Source organism: Rhipicephalus microplus, chromosome 2 (genome assembly GCF_043290135.1).
Source record: "Rhipicephalus microplus isolate Deutch F79 chromosome 2, USDA_Rmic, whole genome shotgun sequence".
NCBI classification, from domain to species: Eukaryota; Metazoa; Arthropoda; class Arachnida; order Ixodida; family Ixodidae; genus Rhipicephalus; species Rhipicephalus microplus.
Window position 1 is genome coordinate 274684931 of NC_134701.1, and position 21226 is coordinate 274706156.

Here is a 21226-nt window from a genome sequence, read left to right on the forward strand (position 1 = left end):
TAGTAGTACTAAAGTACTACAACGTACTATATGATAACGAGAGAAATTGAGGAAGGGGCTTCTTCAGCGAGCGGGGGCCGCCATGACGTAGAAGCAGACGACGATGGTGTCGTCTGCTACGCGGAAGGCTAGCCACCAAATCGGAAAGCCCTTGTACATTTGAAAACTATTTCATTTTGTGCACAGCAATAAATTATACAAACAATATTCGTAGTTGTCATTTGTTCGAAAAAGTTATTTGAGAGCAAAGGATAAAAAAAACTTCTTCAGTTATAAGTAAAATAGTAATATTCCAATCTTTCTACCATTACCGACAGAATCCAGACGGCGCCATCATCGCATCCAATTTTTGTCTTCTTTGGTTTTATGGGTATGTCACTCCCTTGCCTTGCGCGATACTTTTATGTGTGTATAATATAGACGAAATTGAGCAAGAAGTTTGCTGCCCAGAATGAACCAGAGGACATGCGAAAATGACAAGTCATGAACCAAAGCTCATTGCTCCCTACAAAGGAGTAAAAGAGCCCAGTTTATTTTTAAACAACACTAGAACACTGTACACTTGGCATATTTACAAATGCTAAAATTCAGTGCAGTTTCAACTGTACAGTAATAGTATTTTGACACTGCAAATTGCTGCCAAATCTGAGCAGTACCAATCAGGTGTCGTTGCAAAAATACATTTTCATTTAAGGAATCGGAGGCTTTCTGCGGGCATAGTGTTAAGATAATTTGCACTTCCTTTCTTTATATGGTTAAAGCAAAGTAGGGTTTAAGAAAAAAGTGGTGGAAAAATGAAAGGCGAACTGGAGCACAGCCCCTTGTCAGCACTTTGAACGTTCACTACAGAGTTGAAAAAAAAAAAAAAAAGCAACGTGGAGTTGAAGGCGGAATGCAGAAAAGTAACAACATATGAGCAATGAGTATGTACATTATATGACAATGTTATCATACATGTGCAATCTGCAGGTTACATGAAGAAGAGGCTAACTGTCCTTGCCACCAAATCTGGGCCGATACCGCATTGGGTAACGGCTCCCATTCTCCTTCACCTCCAACTTGCTTGTCCAATCGGGTACCACCGAGTTGCCCGTGGGAATACCAAAGCCCAAGCCCTGCTTCCATCGTTCCACGTATGCTCCCCCCCTGCCCTCGCAGTGGTGTCCCAGCACGGGCCGCCTAACATTGACCACGTGCGATCGCCCTCTAGTGTAGCCATCACTGCCCGTGTAGCAGTGGCTAGGCACCTCGTGCAGAGGCGACACTGGAGAGCTTCCACGCCGGTCCTCCAGCAACCCATTGGGGGCCTTGGCCTTCTTCGGAATCCTGTAGCCACTCAGCGACGACGCACGAGGCGGCGATAGGGCCTCGGGAAGCAGCACGCTGCATGCCACGCTGACACGTCTCTCCCGACGATCGGGCCTCTTGGGCACGTTTTCGTCTGATGTGTGTTTTCCATAGTTGCTGGCTGCAGTGGCCGTGTTTCCGGCAGTCTCGCGTGAACTTGCTTCCTCAAAACCCCGAGTGTCCTCCTGCTTCTGCATGGTGCTGCTGCGTGTGCAGCGTCCCATGTCGTTAAGTTCTTCAGGAAATTCCCAGAGGGAGGCCAAGGTGGGCGGCTGCGGATCCTCTTCATTGGGGGTAGTCGTCGTCTGTTTCCTCAACCGCTGACTTCTGCTGCCGCTTTTTGTTTCAACCTCATCCGTCGGACTTTTCAAGAACTCCCTCATGTCACATGGCACTAGCTCAATCCTTGCCTCAGAAAGTCGAGCAGTGCGGCCAAACTTCCTGTTTGCCTGCTCTATCTTATCATCCTTTTTAGCCTCTTGTCTCAGCACAACTTTTGAAAGGTCGCCACTACCTTGAACGAGCACATCAGTACGCCTACATCGCAGGCTCACTCTGCAATCTTCTTCTGAAGTATCACTTTTTTTTGCCTCTTGCCTGGAAGCACTTCTTGTACCACCATCAGCCGCCTCATTTCTGACTCCCGGCCGACGGCTTCGCATGGAAGGCTTGCATTCTCCTTTCCTGATTTCATCAGCTTCACCCTTCGGTGTCTTAGATGCTTTGAGTACATCTTGGTCCTGCTCAAGTTTCGCATCACATCTTCGACTTCTACTTGAACTTCTGCTCCCTACATCTGACTCTTCACTCTTGGCTTCACTTCGTAAGAGAGGTGCTTTCTGCTCATGTTTTCGACTTTGGTGTGACACTTTGCATTCTGACTTCACCGGTCTCGTTTGATGCATTTCACTTTTCAATAAGCTACGTAAGCCATCATCTGACATCTCGCATCGTCGGCTTCTTGTTTGAGTCTTGCTTCCTGCCTCTCCTTGTTCGTTTTCCTTAATGTCACCTCGAAGTGAACCTTTCGGCACACTGTCACTAGTTTCAGGCTTTCTACAGCGAGTCGGTGTCCTATTCCCTACATCAGAGGTCTCATTCTTATTTTCAACTGAAGAATGACTCCTAACGGATTGATTTGTTTCGGGCCACCGGCTTCGCGTTGGAGTCCTGTTATTTGCAATGCCAATGTCTTCTTTTCTAGTTTCACCTTTTGTTGTGCTTCTCACAGAATCGACAGACCCGAGCCTTCGGCTTCTCCTTTGTACCTTGTACTCAACCTCAATAGGACCGTCTGCCCTCTTCTCTTCCTTGATGGAATTTATTACTGTATCAACATTTCGGTTTCGAGTGGACATCCTACTCTCTGTGTCACTGAGGTCCTCCCTTTTTAGTTCGTTCACACTGTCAGTGTTGCGGCTTCGAGTAGCCATCCTGCCTTCAGTTTCACCAATTTCATTCCGATTTTCAACATTTCGGCTCCGAGTGGGCAATCTGCATTCAGTATCGCTGATTTCATTTCCACTATCAGCATTTCGGCTTCGAGTGAGCATGCAGCTTTCAGTGTCACTGACTTCATTCACAGTATCAGCATTCTGACTTTGAGTAGACATGCTGCATTCAGCGTCACTAATTTCATTCCCGCTATCAGCATTTCGGCTATGGGTGGACATCCTGCCTTCAGCGTCACTAACTTCATTCACACTTCCAGCATGTCGGCTTCGTGTAGATATCCTGCCTTCGCTGTCGCTACTTTCATTCACAGTGTCAGTGTTTTGGCTACATGTGGAGACTCTAACTTCAATGTCAGTAATTTCATCGAATAACTCAGCAGTTCTGCTTCTAGTGGACTTCCTTTCTTCAGCATCGCTAATTTCATTCACAGTATTAGCATTTCGACTCCGAGTGAATATTCTGCCTTCGGTGCCACTAATTTCATTCGCACTCTCGACATTACGGCTTCGAGTGGATATTTTGCCCTCCGTGTCGCTCGTTTCATTCACACTATCAGCATTTCGGCTACGTGTGGGCTTGCCTTCAATGACGCTCTTTTCGGTTACAGTTTCAGCAGTTTGGCTTCGTGTACATACACGGCCTTCAATATCATTCATTTCATTCAGGGTATCAGCATGTCGGCTTCGAGTGGACATCTTGCCTTCAGTATTGCTATTTTCCTTTACAGTGCTGAAATTGCGGCTTCGAACGGGGATCCTGCTTTCGGTGTCACTAATTTCATTCAATGCATCAGCATTTCGGCTTCGAGTGGAGATTCTGCCTTCGGTGTCGCTAATTTCATTCGCACTCTCGACATTACGGCTTCGAGTGGATATTCTGCCTTCCGTGTCGCTCGTTTCATTCACACTATCAGCATTTCGGCTACGTGTGGGCTTGCTTTCAATGACGCTCTTTTCGGTTACAGTTTCAGCAGTTTGGCTTCGTGTACATACACGGCCTTCAATATCATTCATTTCATTCAGGGTATCAGCATGTCGGCTTCGAGTGGACATCTTGCCTTCAGATTTGCTATTTTCATTCACAGTGCTGAAGTTGCGGTTTCGAACGGGGATCCTGCTTTCGGTGTCACTAATTTCATTCAATGCATCAGCATTTCGGCTTCGAGTGAACATTCTGCCTTCGGTGTCGCTAATTTCATTTGCACTCTCAACATTACGGCTTCGAGTGGATATTCTTCCCTCTGTGTCGCTCATTTCATTCACAGTATCAGCATTTCGGCTATGTGCGGGCTTGCCTTCAATGTCGCTATTTTGAGTTACACTTTCAACAGTTTGGCTCCGTGTAGATACACGGCCCTCAATGTCATTCATTTCATTCAGGGTATCAGCATGTCGGCTTCGAGTGGACATCTTGCCTTCAGTATTGCTATTTTCATTCACAGTGCTGAAATTGCGGCTTCGAATGGAGATCCTGCTTTCGGTGTCACTAATTTCATTCAGTGCGTCGGCATTTCGGCTTTGAGTGGACATTCTGCCTTCGGTGTCGCTAATTTCATTCGCACTTTCGACATTACGGCTTTGAGTGGATGTTCTGCTTTCCGTGTCGCTCATTTCAATCACAGTATCAGCTTTTCGGCTATGTGTGGGCTTGCCTTCAATGTCGCTATTTTGAGTTACACTTTCAGCAGTTTGGCTCCGTGTCGATACATGGCCTTCAATGTCATTCATTTCATTCAGGGTATCAGCATGTTGGCTTCGAGTGGATATCTTGCCTTCAGTATTGCTATTTTCATTCACAGTGTTGAAATTGCGACTTCGAACGGAGATCCTGCTTTCGATGTCACTAATTTCATTCAATGCATCGGCATTTCGGCTTCGAGTGGACATTCTGCTTTCAGTGTCGCGGAGATCCTCATTTCCAATTTCACTCTTGGACAAAGTACAGGGGGAGCCTTCCACACTTCCCAGCCTATGACTTCTACTGGCCCTCACCTGTATCTCTGCAACATCTTTGTTTAATTTCTTCTCTCCATTTGCTGTCTGGTCACCTTCTTCACTAGCGTCAAGCTGTTCCTCAGAGAGTGTTTCTAGCGCAGCTGCTGCAACATAACCTGTTCTCACCGACTGATCAGCAGCAACACCCCCCTTGCCTGAAACAGTTGTTGCAGAATCAGCAGTGCCTTGGCTGTCTTCGTCTTGGGCAACACAGCCTTCGGACTCCCCAGCCCCACCCATCATAGACAGTCTCCGTGACCGAAGTCCATTGACATACTGTTTGGCGTAAGGGTTCGGGAGCCTAGTTGGCGTGCTAGGTGGTTTCTTTATCAGGCCATAAAGGTTCGGTACCTCTCGGCCTTCAAGAGCGTCCAGCAGAAGTCGCAGGCACGGCTTGGGGCCCGACGGGTCTGGAGACACCAGCCGGTCGTAAACGTGTTCGCTCTGGCCAGCCAGAATGACAGCTTCCCGCTCACGCTCGCTCATCTTGGGTCCTCCTGGTTTAAGCATCGCTACCTGCTGCTCAAATATTTCCTCTCGTGTCTTGAGCAAAGACTTGGCTATCTTTTCTCGCCTCGACACCATGTAGCAAAGGTTCCGCACCTGCAAGAGCCAGAGTGGATAGAACAGGTTAGTCGTCTTAGTAGCATTGCAAAAGAGAGTGTTCCAATTTTTTCACAACTATTTGCACATGGACGCATATTTGGACATCAGACACTCTTGAGTTCTATAACAAGAAAGGTTTTCTCCGGTTTGTTGTTGTTGACAAAGTTAAAAAGGACACTTTCCTGATGTTTTGTCCAAGCAAGAATTTCCAACAATCTGATGCACACCTCAACCTTAAAGAGGTCCTGCAACACTTTTCTGAGTTTTACTGGAATAGTTTCACTATCAGTGCGCGACGCTTCACAAATTACTTGCCGTATAATTTTTTTGAATATGTCAAATATGAAAGAAGTTACAAGGATTTGTTGCACACTTCAAGCACTTTCTTCTTTCGTTTCAGCGAGTGAGCTGAAAGATAAGCAGGGATGGGGATGGAATGGGGCCAAGAAGATTTGTCCCTTCAACAGTGAGTGTCATGACCCTGAGCATTTCTCTTTATTTTTTTTCTCCTATGCACGGTTTATTTTAGAACGTTCATGAGAGCACACAGCGAGCAGATAAGCCAAGCACCATACACTTGGGTATATCCCCATCAGATTTCACGAAAGAAAATGAAGTGATGCAATTTTCAGTGAACTTCAGCAAATAATTATACTTACCATGTCATTAAATACCTCATAATTCTGCAGTGAGCTATGTTTCATTTTGTCACAAAGAATGAAATCATAGGCTCCAAATATCTGACCAATTAGTTCTTGATTGCATTATTTCGAGAAAAAAAAAACAAAAAAAAAACCTAACTTATGTAGGTTCTGGAACATGGAGAGTCAAACAACCCATCGTACAGCGTAGTGCCTTCCCCAAAGCAATTCGCTACGGTCATATACACCACACTGAGGATCAGTCAAGACATATTGACTATGCAGAAGGTTCAACTCGTCCAGTGAGCAGTAAATTGTGCGCTTTTTTTGGCAACAAGTGGACACAACTAGCATAAACAAGTTGGTGCACAAACGTAGCCACCACCACTGAAGGAGATATCGTATAGTAATTTGGGTGTATGGCATCATTTGTAGAGAGAGAGCGATTTCTGACTTACTTTGAAAGTAATTGCAAATTCCTGGCTACATGCTGCACTATAATGTCTGCCTCGCATGCTCTCAAGAGCCTGGACTACCAATAGGCACTGTTTTCTGAGAGGCACACCGCTTTTTAACAGTAGGCAATTTCATTGTAGCCTAAAAACCTCGTGTGCCACTCAGGCTGTGCACGATCACACTCTAGCTGCTTTACTTTCGCACTGAGACAAAACATAAAATCCAAAGGAGTGCACATTTAACAAAAAGAGCATGGCACTTACGTGGCAAGCAGCAAAACAGCCATGAAGCAAGTGCTCCTTGCAACCACATTAGGCAATGGCGATCTAGCGTCGCAGGCACAGGGATTTTGTTAGCTCACGTGGCGCACTAGTTTTTATTACAAAGGGGCACATTGACTCAGATAGTTTACTAGTAGACAAATTCAACATGAATAGTGCCTCTGCTTGCATGCTTTTATGAAATATACATGCTTTAATTAAGGATTGCCCAGGCCCATGGGAAAAAATAAGAAAGAAAGCCAACCATGCGACAAAACAAAACACAATCTAAATGAATGGCCGCCACCCACTCCAAGGCTGAATTTCATAATGCCTAAATACGCTAGCTGTACTTAGATGCCAATGAACAAAAACTTACTATATAAGTCACAATTCGACATTTAAAAATTTAAAAGGGGTACCGTCATTTTCTGAAGGAGAGCTTACTGTGCCGCATAAATTTTCTGTGTAGACAGGTGGCTCTGAGGAAGTGTGAAGTTCAAGGAATGCTGTTAAGATATTTTATTTTGATATGAAAATTTATTTTCCCCATGCACCAACAGACATCAACAATAGCTTGACATCAGGGTACCGTACTAATTCTGCTTGCTGCCTCCACGCAGAAGTTTGGCTAGTTGTGATGACATGAGGTACTGAAATTTCCAAAATAGATGGCTGTGCACCACCAAAACATTCAAAATGGCAAAATGGCCCTCCGATTACATAATAATTTATACAGAACCAGCAAACCCACAAAATAAGCAAAAAAAGATAAACAAAAGTAGGATTACGTACAGAAGCAGTGTCATCAGATAGTGAAGGGTATATGCACCAACAAGCTAGCTGCAGTATGAAGTTCATAGGAGCACAGACGTGTACATGCGCACGCATATTCAGAGATAATTATAGTAAAACCTCGTTAATATGTACGTAAATGCTGCGAACCTGCCGGGAATGCGGTAAAACACGCACGAAACTGAGTATGCATTAACCAAGTACAAAAAGTGTGCCCAGGGTTCCCCTTCAGAGGGAACAAGAGTTTATCGAGGCCCCCCCCCCCCCCCCACCATCATGTCAATGGATAGGGCTGGCATTTTGCCCTCCCCCTCATCCTCCCGTGCACACGCCAATGACCATGTACAAATTTGCAGGGCCGTACCCAGGAATTTTTCTCGCGTGGGTTTATATGTGGGACGACTAACTTTGACAACTGGTCATCGATGTTATGGCGTGCAAGTACATTAGTATCACTTGAAAAGTTCAAACATGAAAAAATTTCAGGGGGTGTCAGAACCCCCTCAACACACCCCTTGTTACGACCCTGCCAATTTGCATTTGTTTACGTGCGCCATCACTGCTCAAGAAGGAATAAATACAGTGCCACAAAAGATATTGCCTAAAGCGCACACCACAAGGCCATTTCTTTCTTTTAGCCAATGTTAAAAAAAGACCGCACTCTCGCACAACCGTCCAATGGCGCGCGGCGGCGACAACAAAGAGCATTTTCAAACTACTGCGGGGTCTGGGATACGCAGCCAACATAGCGACGACTCACATAGCGACCAAACAGACATAATCAGCTGTCCGCAATAAATGTGTACCACGATCTGCTACTCGGCAAGCACTGACATTTAGAGACGCAGGGAGACAATCGTCTACTGGCTAGTTGTGTGCTGCGCTTAGCCTAGTTGGTGTACACACCGTGCCGAGCCGCTTGCGCCCACTGCGCTTCAGACTGTGCACAGATGTGGCGAGCAGCCGGTTGCGTTAAGGCGATGACACAAGCTTTCTGCAAGCGATGCCCTAGAAGTCCTGGCAGCAGACTAGGGCTGTTGCATCCTGAAAGCATGAGCTATGCTTGCTGTCTTGGTGCCTGCGATTTACAACGCGCTCAACTCTGCAACAGCTAGCTGCTTTTAGTCTGCAAAACGGGGCACGCTGAACATGGTCCCGCACAAAGATTGAGGCGGCAGTGACCGGCACTTCAGTGCTCTCAGCTGGTTGTCGGTTATTAAAAGCCTGCAGTAGGCTTAAAGCAGTGCAACGCTGCAACCACGTAGGCTTTTTGGCGGCGACAACTCATACTGTTGCGCTTTTCGGTAGTTGGGCCACATCGCCTTTATTATTTGCCAATGGTTACCGTGAAAGGCAGTGGCGCATGTTGCGCAGAAGTCGGAATAATTGACTAGCCAATCCCGTACTTTTGCAGCAGCACAAATGCAAAAGGGCAAGTGTACAAGATGGCGACCCTCCTACTCACAAAGCGTGCTGTCAACATTGCTTTCAGTTCCAAAACCACCTTGTGGTGCAGCAATGGCACAAATTAGACAAAAAAGACCCTTTGGTGCAGTATGGCACATTAATTTCCAGTTGGCACAATTGGCGCAGGCTTCCCACCATTGACAGTATTGATGCCACCACCAGCTCGAGATTAACGGCTTCAAATGTGCATAATTTTGCAATTTACCCACTTTCTAAACCACACAGCTGATACGGGCTTATCTTGGATCAGGATTACTAAACTCTGCCTTCTGCTAAATCTAAGTCGAAGTAGTTTTTGCAATATCTCTATTCACAATACATTCACCATCATTCCATTTGCATGTGTGATGCCCTAAAGTTAGAAAGAGCCATCTAATGAAGCAGCAGCAGCAAAGTGTCAAGGTGTACACCAGCACCACCACGCATCAGCAACATGTTGTAGCTTCTTTGTAGCATGCATGTGGATATATCTATATATATATATATATAATCAGGCAGACAATGTCAAGGCAGCAGTTCCAAAAACATGCAAATGCTACTTACCACAAATGGAAGCATATACAATTGACAGAAGAGCATAACAAGAAAGCCATGCAGGGTGGGGTGAAGGCACTAAAGCAATTAAAAGAAACTCGCAAGGCAGCAAAAACAAGAAAGAAAAGGCCCAACACCGAAGCTGAACATTTATTACAAGCAACAGAACCGAAGTGCAAGTGCAACAGCAGCAGCTACACAGCGAGAGGATGTGCCAAGATGCAAGAGATTCCCGTGACGGGATGACGTCCACTGTACCCTTTCCAGATCCTGTCGCAGATGGACGAACATTTTGACGCGCGAGTAAAGGTTGTTCTCTCCTAGCTTATCCAAGCCATCCGTCTCTTCCTTCAATGGTGTCAGTAAAGGCTTGTCGTGGTTTGCCTGTTGGGAGCACAATAAAACAGTCAGCAACTTATTGTCAAATTAGTTTTGTGCCCGTGTCCCACACAGAGCTTGGCCCATATTATCGTCAAATCACTTTGCAGGATGCTTGAGAGTGTTAATCTGATCTGATCATGGATGCATTACAAAGGGCTTTAGATAGCATGCGTTAAAAAGGATTCTTTCAGAGTGCAGCCCCACTAAGCCAAGCACTCGCTGCTCTCACTCCTTCCCAAAAATTTTTATTGATGCAACACCTTTATTTAGGAACCCCCAAAGACTACACAAGTGGACCAGAAGAGTACGTGAGCGAGCTACACTTGACAAAACTATGTCTGCATTGGCTGTACAGCAGGAAAAAATTCTAGATTTTGCTCAAAATACCGGCTCCCATAATGCAGTATCCTTAGTAATAGACCCCATTTGTCAAAACTGCCACAGTGAAAAACTTCATTTGTGTTTTTTAATGCTATATCCGCAGCAACTTTGCAAAGCTAGAGTGCAGCAACTGAGTAAGTATTGTGACAAGACTATGCTTTGTGATAACAGTGATGAATGTTGACGTGAAGCCCATGGGGAATTCTGGGCCCGAAAAGATGCAACCATTCTCAAGTGAACGAAATCGCAGTGCATAATATGTTGTCAAGTAGCAGCAGTCAAACAGCCAGGAATGATAAATTTTTAGCTATGGTGTTGACCCACCGAAAAATGCACTACATCTCAGGCTGCATAACAGCAACACAACCTGGATGAAAAACAACAGCACTAGTACTATCATCAGTAAAACAACTTGAGTTCCCTGCCAACTAACTCTTTAAAACAATTGCTAAATCGGAAATTTGGCAAATGCAGAACTAAAGCCAGCCAAAAGTGGGCTTTTACCAAGGGGCAGCTTGAGATGCATAAATTTTTTTACACGTGCATTCAATATGAAGCAGTAAAAAGATGACCCACCCAGATCTGTCCTACAGCAATAGAAAAAAACCCGAGAGATGTTAGATGCCCTGTGCGATGAGAGAAGATTCTTGTGTAGGGAAAAGTGAGGAGTGGGAAGAGGTGACACAGTAGCAGAGGCAGAAGTGGACTTCATTGTTTTGGTGCAGCTTTGGCACAGTAAAAGGAGTTTTGTAGCATGTTCGCAGCGCCAATTGGAGTGTTTTGAAGCAACACGAATCAGTTTTGGAGCAGCTTTTTAGGGTCAAAGATCATCGTCAACCCAAATTATTGCTGGTAAAAAACATTCTAATGGTTTTCACTAAAAATTCAGTACTAATGATGTCATGTGTAAAAGAGAGGCACAAGGCACGTGCAAAACGCGGAAGCGCGGGGACGGTGCACGAGGAGAGAAGAGCCACCCAAGGGCATGCGACGCGAGCCGAGAAGAAAAATCCCAGAGGATGAGCTGGCACTGTGTGTTGGGATGCCCAGCTGCGAAGACAAGGGAAACAAGTGTCGCTAGCACGACGCGAGCAGTATGGCCGCCCGGTTCTGAGGATGTCACCGTCAAGGGGCCCGGGAAATGGCCGTCGACCTCAGAGATTGTCCCAAGTGAGACTACCCGGACTTTCTGCATCCTGCCCAGGAGTTCCTGGTGGGCTTGTAGCTTCACCACATCGCGTTAGGAAGGGAGCAGCCCACACCAGTCAGCCGAGTGAACGCGCCAGCGGAGCAGTCCTTGACGAGCGGGGCCTAGCAAGGCCACACATTGAGACAAGGACCGAGACACTGACAATGCAGACGAGTGGATCGTCAAGCGGATGCGCGCCGCCGCTGATTACGGCGAGGGAGTACCACTTCCCCGTAGCTGCGAGGGTGGCATCAGAACAGTAAGAATGTTCTACTATTGCGAGAGCGCACGAGAGTTGCCACCGAGATGGCACTCTGGCTAGAGACAGTTTAAGGCCTAGGACTTGACTTGTCTTGGATCAGTGTTAGTTACGGTTTCCTTGTATACCCTATTATTGTGTATGTATTTGTTTCGTTTTGAGAGTGAATTCCCAGTGTCAGAATACTGTTTGTCGTTCCGTTTGGTGTGATAAAGTGTGATAGTTTTGCCATTCACTCATCTCTCTCACAAATCCCTTTTTTTCAAACGCTCCCGAGATAAATTAATGTGACATATGATTGTACCAGACTTACCACCTGCACGCACGTATGTCTGTGTGCATGCACGTGTTACAAAACATGCTAATTTTATACTCAACCTGAAACGAAAAGAAAAATATATTCTGGGTGGTAAAAGCATAAAACTTTCCCTTAATGCGAACATATCTAACACAAAGAGCCACGCAAGCCTCCGCAGTGTTGACTTACGTGTGAAATGGAGTATAGATAATCTCGGTGCACTTCACCTGGTGGTTGGTGGAAGTTGCTTATCCCGGCGCTATTTAGAAACACTACTCTGCTCATCTGTGATTGGTCTGGAGTGAAGTGGGGACGAGCAATTCACGCAGCAAATCTGCGCGCCTGGCAGCGATGGTGTGGTCAGCATAGGCGCCGCGCTGCACGGAACTACCCAGGGGATGGTCCGAGTACACGCGACTGCTCTGTGTTTCAATGAAACTGTCAATTGTCGCTTAGAATCATATCGCGATAAAGAACGCACACATGTATCGCGGAAAGCCAACAGTGTCCGTTCTGTCGCTGTTTCAGTCACTGCGTATCCCGGATCCTGTAATAGTTTAGAAATGCTTCTTGGCGGCGCCACTGCACGCGATAAAGCAATCGTGAAAAAGTGCCAGCCACGTATGGTCTTTTCCACACTCTGGCAAAAAAGAAGAAAGGTTTTGTGGTAGGTACTTTGGGCAACATCTGCTGTGGTACAGTGAAACCTCGTTAAACCGTACCCGCATAAACAGTAGTTTCGTTTTAAAAGTAGTGAAGTCAAATCCCCGACTCGGCGACCATTTAACATAATGCATTTTGTATCCGCATAAGCCGTGCCAGCTTATTGTGTATGTATAGGTTAATAAGCAGTTTTTCCAATTTTCATTGCCCTCTTGCCGCAGCATGTTGTCCCCAACTGGACGTCCCGACAGAACAGCAAGCCCCAGAGATCGAAACACGCCTCGCTTGTTTGTGTTGATGATGATGGCGGCTGCGTTGGTGAGCGCCATGTCTTGGATTTTTCTGCAACAAGAAGCACTCGGCCGGCTAGGCTTCTGGTGTTGTCCAGGCTATGGCGCTTTGCACAAACACGCAAACACGGTGTGCGCTTGCTTTGCTTTCTTTGTTCCTTTGGCGCCGTGCATAGGTGTTCTCTGGTTGATCCGTGCCGTACAGCTCTTGCGTCGTTTTTCACGTGTTGTGTATGTGTGCTTGTGCTGCTTCGTACTTGCGTCATGCCGAAGCTGGGACAAAAGCATCGAGTGCTGAAAATAAAGGAGAAATTGGACATAATTCGTGCTATTGAAAGTGGCAAGAAAAAATCGGCGCTGGCACGCGAAAAGGGCCTGCCGTTAACTACGGTGTGTGGAATTTGGAATTCCAGAGAAAAGTTGCTCGGCAGTGCTGCTGCAACTGCGAAAAGGTGCTGGTAAAGTGGCTAAAAGCTGCACGGTCAAAAAATCTGCCTATCAGCGGACCCTTGCTCGTGGAGAAGGCCCTGGGTTTTGCCTCGCAGCTAAACCATGACAACTTTGTGTGCAGCAATGGCTGGCTGGGCAGATTTAAGGCGAGGCACGGCATTACCACGAGGATTGTTTCGGGGAAGGTGCTGCTGCTGACGTAGATGGCGCGGAGTAGTGGCAAAATGGTCAGCTGAAGAACATCTTGGAAGACTACACACCTGATGACATCGTTAAGGGGAGACACGGGTATGGGAGGCCGAAAATTTTCCGAAAAACCGACTTTTTGATGTTTTTTTTTCATGATCATTAAGGTCTAAGGAAGCTGTTCCTAAAATATTATAGCCCTGTAATGCGTATTTGTCGAGTTATTGGGTCGCAAAGTCAGTTCGATTACCATTTTCGCTTCCGAAACCACCTCAAAAACAGTCGTATTCAACGCCGCAGCACGCGAGAACCGCACCAAGTAGCGCGGCCATTTTGTTCTCATTTTTAAAGACTCATTTTTCTATTATCTGTTCCTAGCAGAAGAACGTTTTTCGTCTAGCAACAACGCAGCTATCGCGCATAAAGAAAAACTGAATACTCGCACGTAATTGGTGCGTTTTTGTCACGTGGGGCAGTTCCCGGTTTTCCTATTGGACGCGAAGGGATTCATTTGCTAGACAGCGGCGTGCAAGCCGCTATTTTGCGTAGAGGCCTAACAACGGCTGTGCATTCGGTGCAATGGCAGGCGGTCATCGGAAGTTCCGGAGTGCTCATGCGTTCGGAAAAGGGCGAAAACGGCGTCCGAGAGCCCGCAACTTATCAGCAGCGAGAGCTTTTGCCGCCGAGAACTCGGAAGAAGCAGGCTGTGCCAGCGCTATCACCGCCGCGGCACCCGCGATCGCGGACGTGATAGCCGCGTCCCAAGATCACACGAGAGCTGTGCGCGTCGACACTCCCCTGGTTTCCGTTGCTGAAAAAGTGGCCATCGAGTGTCGTGCGAGCGATGTTCTGCAAGATCTTTCATCGAAGTCTGCCATAAAACGCAAGCGGTCTTTTTTTCGAGACTCGGATGGAGCCGCAACACCTGGTACGTCGTTCACCATCGTTAGCTTAAAGTTGGTCAACGAACTTCTTCAGTGTATGAAGTGCGGTGTATGTGGCGGGCCTGGCAGAATTTCCAAGGAAGACCGTGAATATGGCATAGCAGCGAAACTTGTTCTCACATGTGACGAGTGCGGTAAACTGAGGACCGTATGGAGCTCGCCGAGAGCAGGGGGGGACGCAGCGCACGGCCCCTTTGAAATTAACGTGCTCGCGGTTCGCGCAGCAATGAGCACAGGAAACGGGCAAACTGCGCATAACGATATTTTTTCCGCCCTAAATATTTCACGGAGAGGCCTGCACACCAAGACATACCAGGATTATGTGAAATTGAAAATGAACCCTGCCGCGCAGAAGGCTGCCGCGCCCGTTATTGACGACTGCGCGAGCACCGTGAAAACAGTGTATTCCGAACTCAACTATGGAAATCCTGGAAATATCGCCGTTTCCTTTGATGGGACTTGGCTGACCAGGGGCCACTCATCCCATATTTGTGTAGGGACCGTGATTGAACTATTCACGGGTTATGTGCTCGACTTCGTCGTCCTATCGAACTTTTGTTTGGGCTGCCAGCGAGGGCCGAAGGAGGACAACCCAAGGTATGCCGAGTTGCTAGCTGGTCACACTTGCCAAAAGAATACCTCCAGTAAGCCAGGACAAATGGAGGTGGAAGCAGCACAAATTTTATTTGGCCGCTCATTGGAGAGACATGGGCTCTGCTACACAACCATGTTGTGTGATGGAGACAGCCGGACCTTCAACAGTCTGCAGGAGGCACAGGTATATGGCTTTGTGCCAATAGAAAAAGAGGACTGTGTCAACCATAGGCATAAGCGCATGGGCACAGCACTTCGAAACCTCCTGCAAAAACAAAGAGCCGAAGGAAAGCCAAGCCTTGGTGGCAAGGGCAAACTGACAGGCGAGCTGGTCACTAAGCTCACGTCATATTATGGATGGGCTTTACAAAGCAACCAAGGAAGCATTGAGGCCATGAATAATGCTGTCTGGGCAACCTTTTATCACGTAGCATCTACTGATGCAAGCCCTCAGCACTCTCACTGCCCAACTGGTGAAGAGTCATGGTGCAAGTACAACAAGGCTGTTGCCAAGCAGGAGACTCCTCCGAATCATCGCTACAACCTGCCGGAGTATGCGGTTGATGCCTTGCGGCCTATTTACAGGCGCCTCTCTGACAAGAAATTGCTGGAGCGTTGTCAGCGAGGCAAAACACAGAACCCAAATGAGAGCCTGCACTCCGTCATCTAGTCGCTCGTGTCCAAAAACAAACACGCGTCGCTTTTCACCGTTGAAGCTGCTCTGGCCGAAGCTGTCGCAAGGTTCAACGCTGGCAAAGGGAGAGCATATTGAAGCATAGGGAGAGCATATTGAAGGAGCTGCACCTGCAGCAGAGTGTTGTGGCCGCTGAAAGATGCTCAGAAAAGGACAGTCGCCGACTAGTGGCATCGGAGAAGCATGAGCATGCTGAAAACTTCAAGCATGCCATGAAAAGAAAGCGCACCAAGGAGATTGATGATGACTCATTCCTGGTGGCTTCTAACATGGTTAATACACCGATTCACACCTTTTCTTGTTAAATATAAGTGCTCAGCATGTTCCTAAACTTCTTTTCTCGTTTTCTCAAAACAACATTTTTCATCACACCCTAAGCCATTGCCCACAGTATCTTTTGATGTAGCAGTCGGATTTTGATAATTCTTGCAGCATTTGAAAGCTTATACATTGATTAGTGCAAGAAAACAAAAAAAAATGTAATATTTTTATTTACAATAGTGATTTAATTAGCAACAAACTTAATCAACAGTTTCAGATTTCTAATGAGTATACTTGTTAAGGCCATAACTCTGGTACCAATGAAGCTAAAAATAAAATTATGGTTTTGTTGCACTCCCTGGCCTTCATGGAATGCTGTCATATCAAATTTGTAGCAATATTTTATGAGGAAGATGTCAAAAGGCCGGGCAGAATGCAAGTTCATGTAACAGTCAATATTTAAAAATCTAAAAGTGATAGCAAAAACTAATTGCATATTTGTTTTCAGCTGTGAAAAATACATATTGTATTAAAATTTCAGCTCGAAATACTGAAAATTAAAAAAAAAAAAATTTCAGACCAGTGTCTCCCCTTAATATGGATGAATGCTGGTATTTGCCGAGAAGAGAGGGCTGGCGGAAAAGCTGGCTCACAGCATAAGTGAGTTTGAGGGCGCTGTTGTTGCTGCTAGGCCGCCGCGTCGTCAAATAAATATTACAGACTTTGTCACGCGAAATTAATAAATTACTGCAGGTTTTTTTGTTCTTTCATCGCACTACCTGAAGGTTTCTTTTTTTGACAGGTAAGTGAGCGACCTGACGCTATTTCGGTTAAGCAGTACTGCCGTTTAGTAGGTACTTTTTCCGAGCTCCGGCCAACTACTGTTTAACGATGTTTCACTGTACTGTATTTGTTTAGAGGTTGTGATGGGGCACGTTGAAAGATGCACATTTGCACTTCTATACGCGCACTGACGTTTAGAGCATGATCGTGCCGTGTTGCCGACTCGCACAAACCATCGAGGTTGCACTGTATTATTAAATAATAAGTTTCTTCTGTTGGTGCCACCACATTTGCAGGGAAACCACTGCGATAAAAGCAGTGAGAGTTAAATGAATAAACTGAATTACAATGTGATCGAACTCCACTAGATGTGGATACTGCGGCCGCGTCCTTAGTGTAGACAATGCTCAGTGTTGCTTGGTCATCGATAATAATCGGCTAGACTCGGGAGTTTACACTTCCGATCGACAATTATCAGGGCAATTTCCATTTATGCGCAGCAGGTCGAATTGGCGCAGAATGGTGAAATTGGTGCAGCACCTCCACCCTTGAGTAACTGTCTCTCAGGCGAGGACACCACAACTGCGTGCCACTTTGGGGGATGGAGGGGGGGGGGGGGGGCAGGGTTGAGAAGGTAAGTGGGGTAGGGGACTGGGAGCACACAAACACTGCACAAGGAGCAGAAGTTTCTTGTCAATACTAAGCTCGGAGGTTTGAAGACAGCTGGAAAGTTGCTCGACATTGACATAAGCTGTCAAGAATAGCACAGAAGAGCAAAGGACTACAAGAAAATAATAATAAAAATAAATAGAATTAAAAATTCTGGAGAGCAGGGCACTTACCTTGCGCTTCAATTTCCAATAGTTGAAGACAAAGTCAACGATCACAGGGTCTGTTGACATGGCTTCTGCTGTCTCCTTCATGCTCACGTGCTTGTAGAATTCGGCTTCAATAGCCTGAATCCTGAAAACAAAAAGAAACAAAAGCAGCAAAGACCCATTTAATGTAAATTATACTTGCAAAGCAAAGCGTGAATTACGTAAAGTGCATTTTCGGAGCGATCGTTGTTTAATGCTGCATATTAACATGGGGTACAGTTGTGGTAATTGAAAACCGTTACTGAGAGAATAACTACTCTCTGTGTTCTGGCCAATTGACGGGAATTTAGTCGAAAGTTTATATGTCTTATATCCTAGCTTGGTCAGTTAGAACAAGCCAGATGAGGCAAGCATACCTCTGTCAGTGAGATTCATATACTTCAAAACGGAATTTTAAGATCATTCTGCCTGATGCAGCATTACAAAAATATAGAAGAGCTCATAGGAGAATTCCATTTTTTTTCCCGATATGCTGGTGTCCTCAGAAAAACAGCATGCCGTGAATGCACAGTGCCGGAGTGGGAGCTGTTACCCTTAACGACGGTAAAAGCCTTTGCCTCCTTCACCTCCAACTGCTCATCAGGTGCGTGTTACCACTGTTTGGCTTAACTCTTTGTCAGGAAAATAGTTGCATCATCATAGAGTGCAGCCATTGTGTATGCAACCTCGATTCCTCCAAAGATGACAATGCTCTAGCTTGTGTGCGAGATATATCCTACGCCTGATTTTCGTGCTGACCTGGGCAAGCTTCCAGTGACGGCATGCGTGACGGTGTCAGTATTGGCTGAGGAATATACAAGTTGTAGTATGCCACCATGTCAGCAAGACATTGTGCAGTTGTTTCATTTGAAAGAGGTGACCGATTTTCAATAGAAACGGGAATGTGCACGTGCAACACTATAGTCGCGGTTTGTGGTCATCACTGTTTTCAACATTGTGCATACACCCAGAAAATTGAAAGCATGAATTATATGACGACAAGGTAGACCACTTCTAACACAACCGTTTAGAGTGCAAAACCAGTTGCAATGCGGTCTTTTTTCACTCCCGTTCACCTGCCCATAGAAACCCATGAATACGCATACCACTTCTTGCGCAGTCCCACAAGATGAAAGACCTCTTATAATGTGGTCGCTGGAAAATCTTTGTGACGATCATGGTAGTGAACACGTGTCTGAAAGGAGGCGCGCTGCTGGTGCCGCTGGGGAGCGATCGACGAGGTCGTCACCAAAGAGGAGGGAATGTGGATATTAACAAACAGAAGACAAAAAGAAGAAAAAGCGAAAAAAAAAAAGGAAAAAGATCGCTAGCTGCCAGAGCCGCGCTAGCGATGCTTACACACTGTATAGCTGCATCGGCACCGAGGCGGCTATACTACAGTGTGTAAGCGTCGCTCGCGTGGCTCAGGCCGCGCGCGTCTCCACATGGCATGTGCAATATCGTCTTTATCAACTCCGCTTAACAGTTTTCTGTCGAGAACAGTGTCGTCGTTATCGTGCTTGCTACAAATGTCACGTCTGCTACCTCATCGGTAAATTTAAAACTTTTTACGGATTTATGACGTGAGATTTCGCCTTTGCTGCCGGTGCGCTGTCTGACGGAAGCTTGGCGGGTTTTCGTCGCTGTTGATCTTCCAGCTGCGAACGCGAATTTCGTACCACGAACGCTGTTCTTGGTTTATTGCTTGAGTGCAATCTTTTCGATGTCGGATCTACAGGTCTTGGACAAGCTTTCTGCGACAACATACGCAACGACAGGCTAGGCCTAATCGTACGTTGGTTGTGTTTTGTTAGCGACCATGTGCTATCTAAGTTGTGGTTTGGTATAGAATTAACAATACTCTTTGCAGTGGCTGCACTTGACAGGAAAAAATGCATATCTTTAATATAATAAAAACAAGGAAGGCATGTGGAGCGCTCGAATGGTGATTTGCGATTTGATTGCATTTTGAAATCAAACGATGAACGATTGGCACGTCTTTTAGAGCAGGTAATTCTGTACGTGATTCGACATTCTATGCAATGCTTACAAAAGAGGTGGTCTGAGAAGCAGATGGCGAATTTCTGCGATGGAACTTTCTCTAGCTAGATTTCCCCCCTCCCCGCTTTTCGTGTTCATTTCTGTGGCAACACGTGTCTTTAGACATTAAACTTTTTTTAACATCCGGAAACATAAAAAGTTGTAAGCACTATGCATCCCTGCTTCGATTCTCAAACAGGCGAGGCAGCTTGCTCAACACGTTTCATCCTATTGTGGCCCTTGAAAAACGTTTTGCGACTTATGTGGTAAGCTGTCTATACTGTATATAGTTTTTGCAGTGTGGTACCACAGCCGAGTTTCCATAAATGAAGAGGTCTGATGAGCCAGTTGGTGACTTTTCGAAACGGCACTTCTCCCTCCTTCCCCCTCTTCCACAATAGTGATGTTGGCACGGCAGGTTTGTGTAAGTAACCTGTCAGCATTTGCAAATTTTAGGCCCATGCAAGTTTACACACGAGTTGCGTGCCTCAATTGTTGGAATCGTGCGGCTGCCTTTTCATCATTCTCTGGACACATGCAGCTTTTGAAAAGTGTCTTGGTTACAGAGCAGTTCTGCTTAAAGTGCAGATATTCGCAACTCCAGAGACTTGTGTTATAAGTGGTCTATGCTGCAATTTGTAAGTGATAGGTTCAGAATACACCAGAGACTTGTGTTATAAGTGGTCTATGCTGCAATTTGTAAGTGATAGGTTCAGAATACAAACATTTTCGGAATGCACATGCTACAGGCTTGGAAACTGCCTGCCTTGTTTTTTAGCGCACATCTCTTTCAGAACACGTGAATGTGGAAAGCCGTACTTGGCCAGTCGGGCAGACTCTTTTTCCTCGTTGGTGGCATCAGTATCGCGTTGGTGGTGGCCCTCCCGGGATACAGAGCTTGCCTTCTTGTCCGAGTCATCCGACGACGCCTCCTTTCGGTGCACCTCCTTCTTCTTGCTGTGCTTGGGGCAGAACGACTGTGGGAGAGAACATATGTAACTGAGCAGTGCATTTTGTCCTGCTTGCATGTGTTGAAGGGGCCCTTCAATACCTTTTTAATTACCCCACGATGACCTCACACACCTTTTTTGTTTTACCAGTCTTCCACCACAATTAGGTTTTCAAGCCCATTCAGAATAAGCAAAAGAATAATGCTTTCTTTCTCCTTCCTTTACCATGCATCATGACGTTGAGCCTATTGCATTACTTTTTCCTTTGCTTTATTGGCTGCCATACAAAAGGCTAAAGAGGCACTATCCAGATGACTGAAGCGCAATGACCAGTTGCCAGTGAAAGAAATAGTCTCACCTGTGCACTTCGGCAATGTTCTCAAATCACTTAGCAAATGGCTAATGACATCGGTCTAGAGCTGTAGTCTCGTACATGCAGCCCACGAAATTT

General features: G+C 46.0%; 1 protein-coding gene across 1 annotated transcript in view; it reads right to left on the minus strand.

Annotated features, from left to right (window-relative positions):
• Positions 1-474: 474 nt before the first annotated feature.
• LOC119178825 (uncharacterized) overlaps positions 475-21226 on the minus strand; it is a 47547-nt gene continuing 26795 nt past the window's right edge. The window contains exons 14-17 of the mRNA XM_037430069.2: positions 20645-20802; positions 17771-17891; positions 9814-9939; positions 475-5399 (exon numbers count right to left, since the gene is read on the minus strand). Coding sequence (XP_037285966.2) covers positions 987-5399; positions 9814-9939; positions 17771-17891; positions 20645-20802 — 4818 coding nt within the window. The 3' untranslated portion in view covers positions 475-986. The remainder of the gene's footprint in view (positions 5400-9813; positions 9940-17770; positions 17892-20644; positions 20803-21226) is intronic.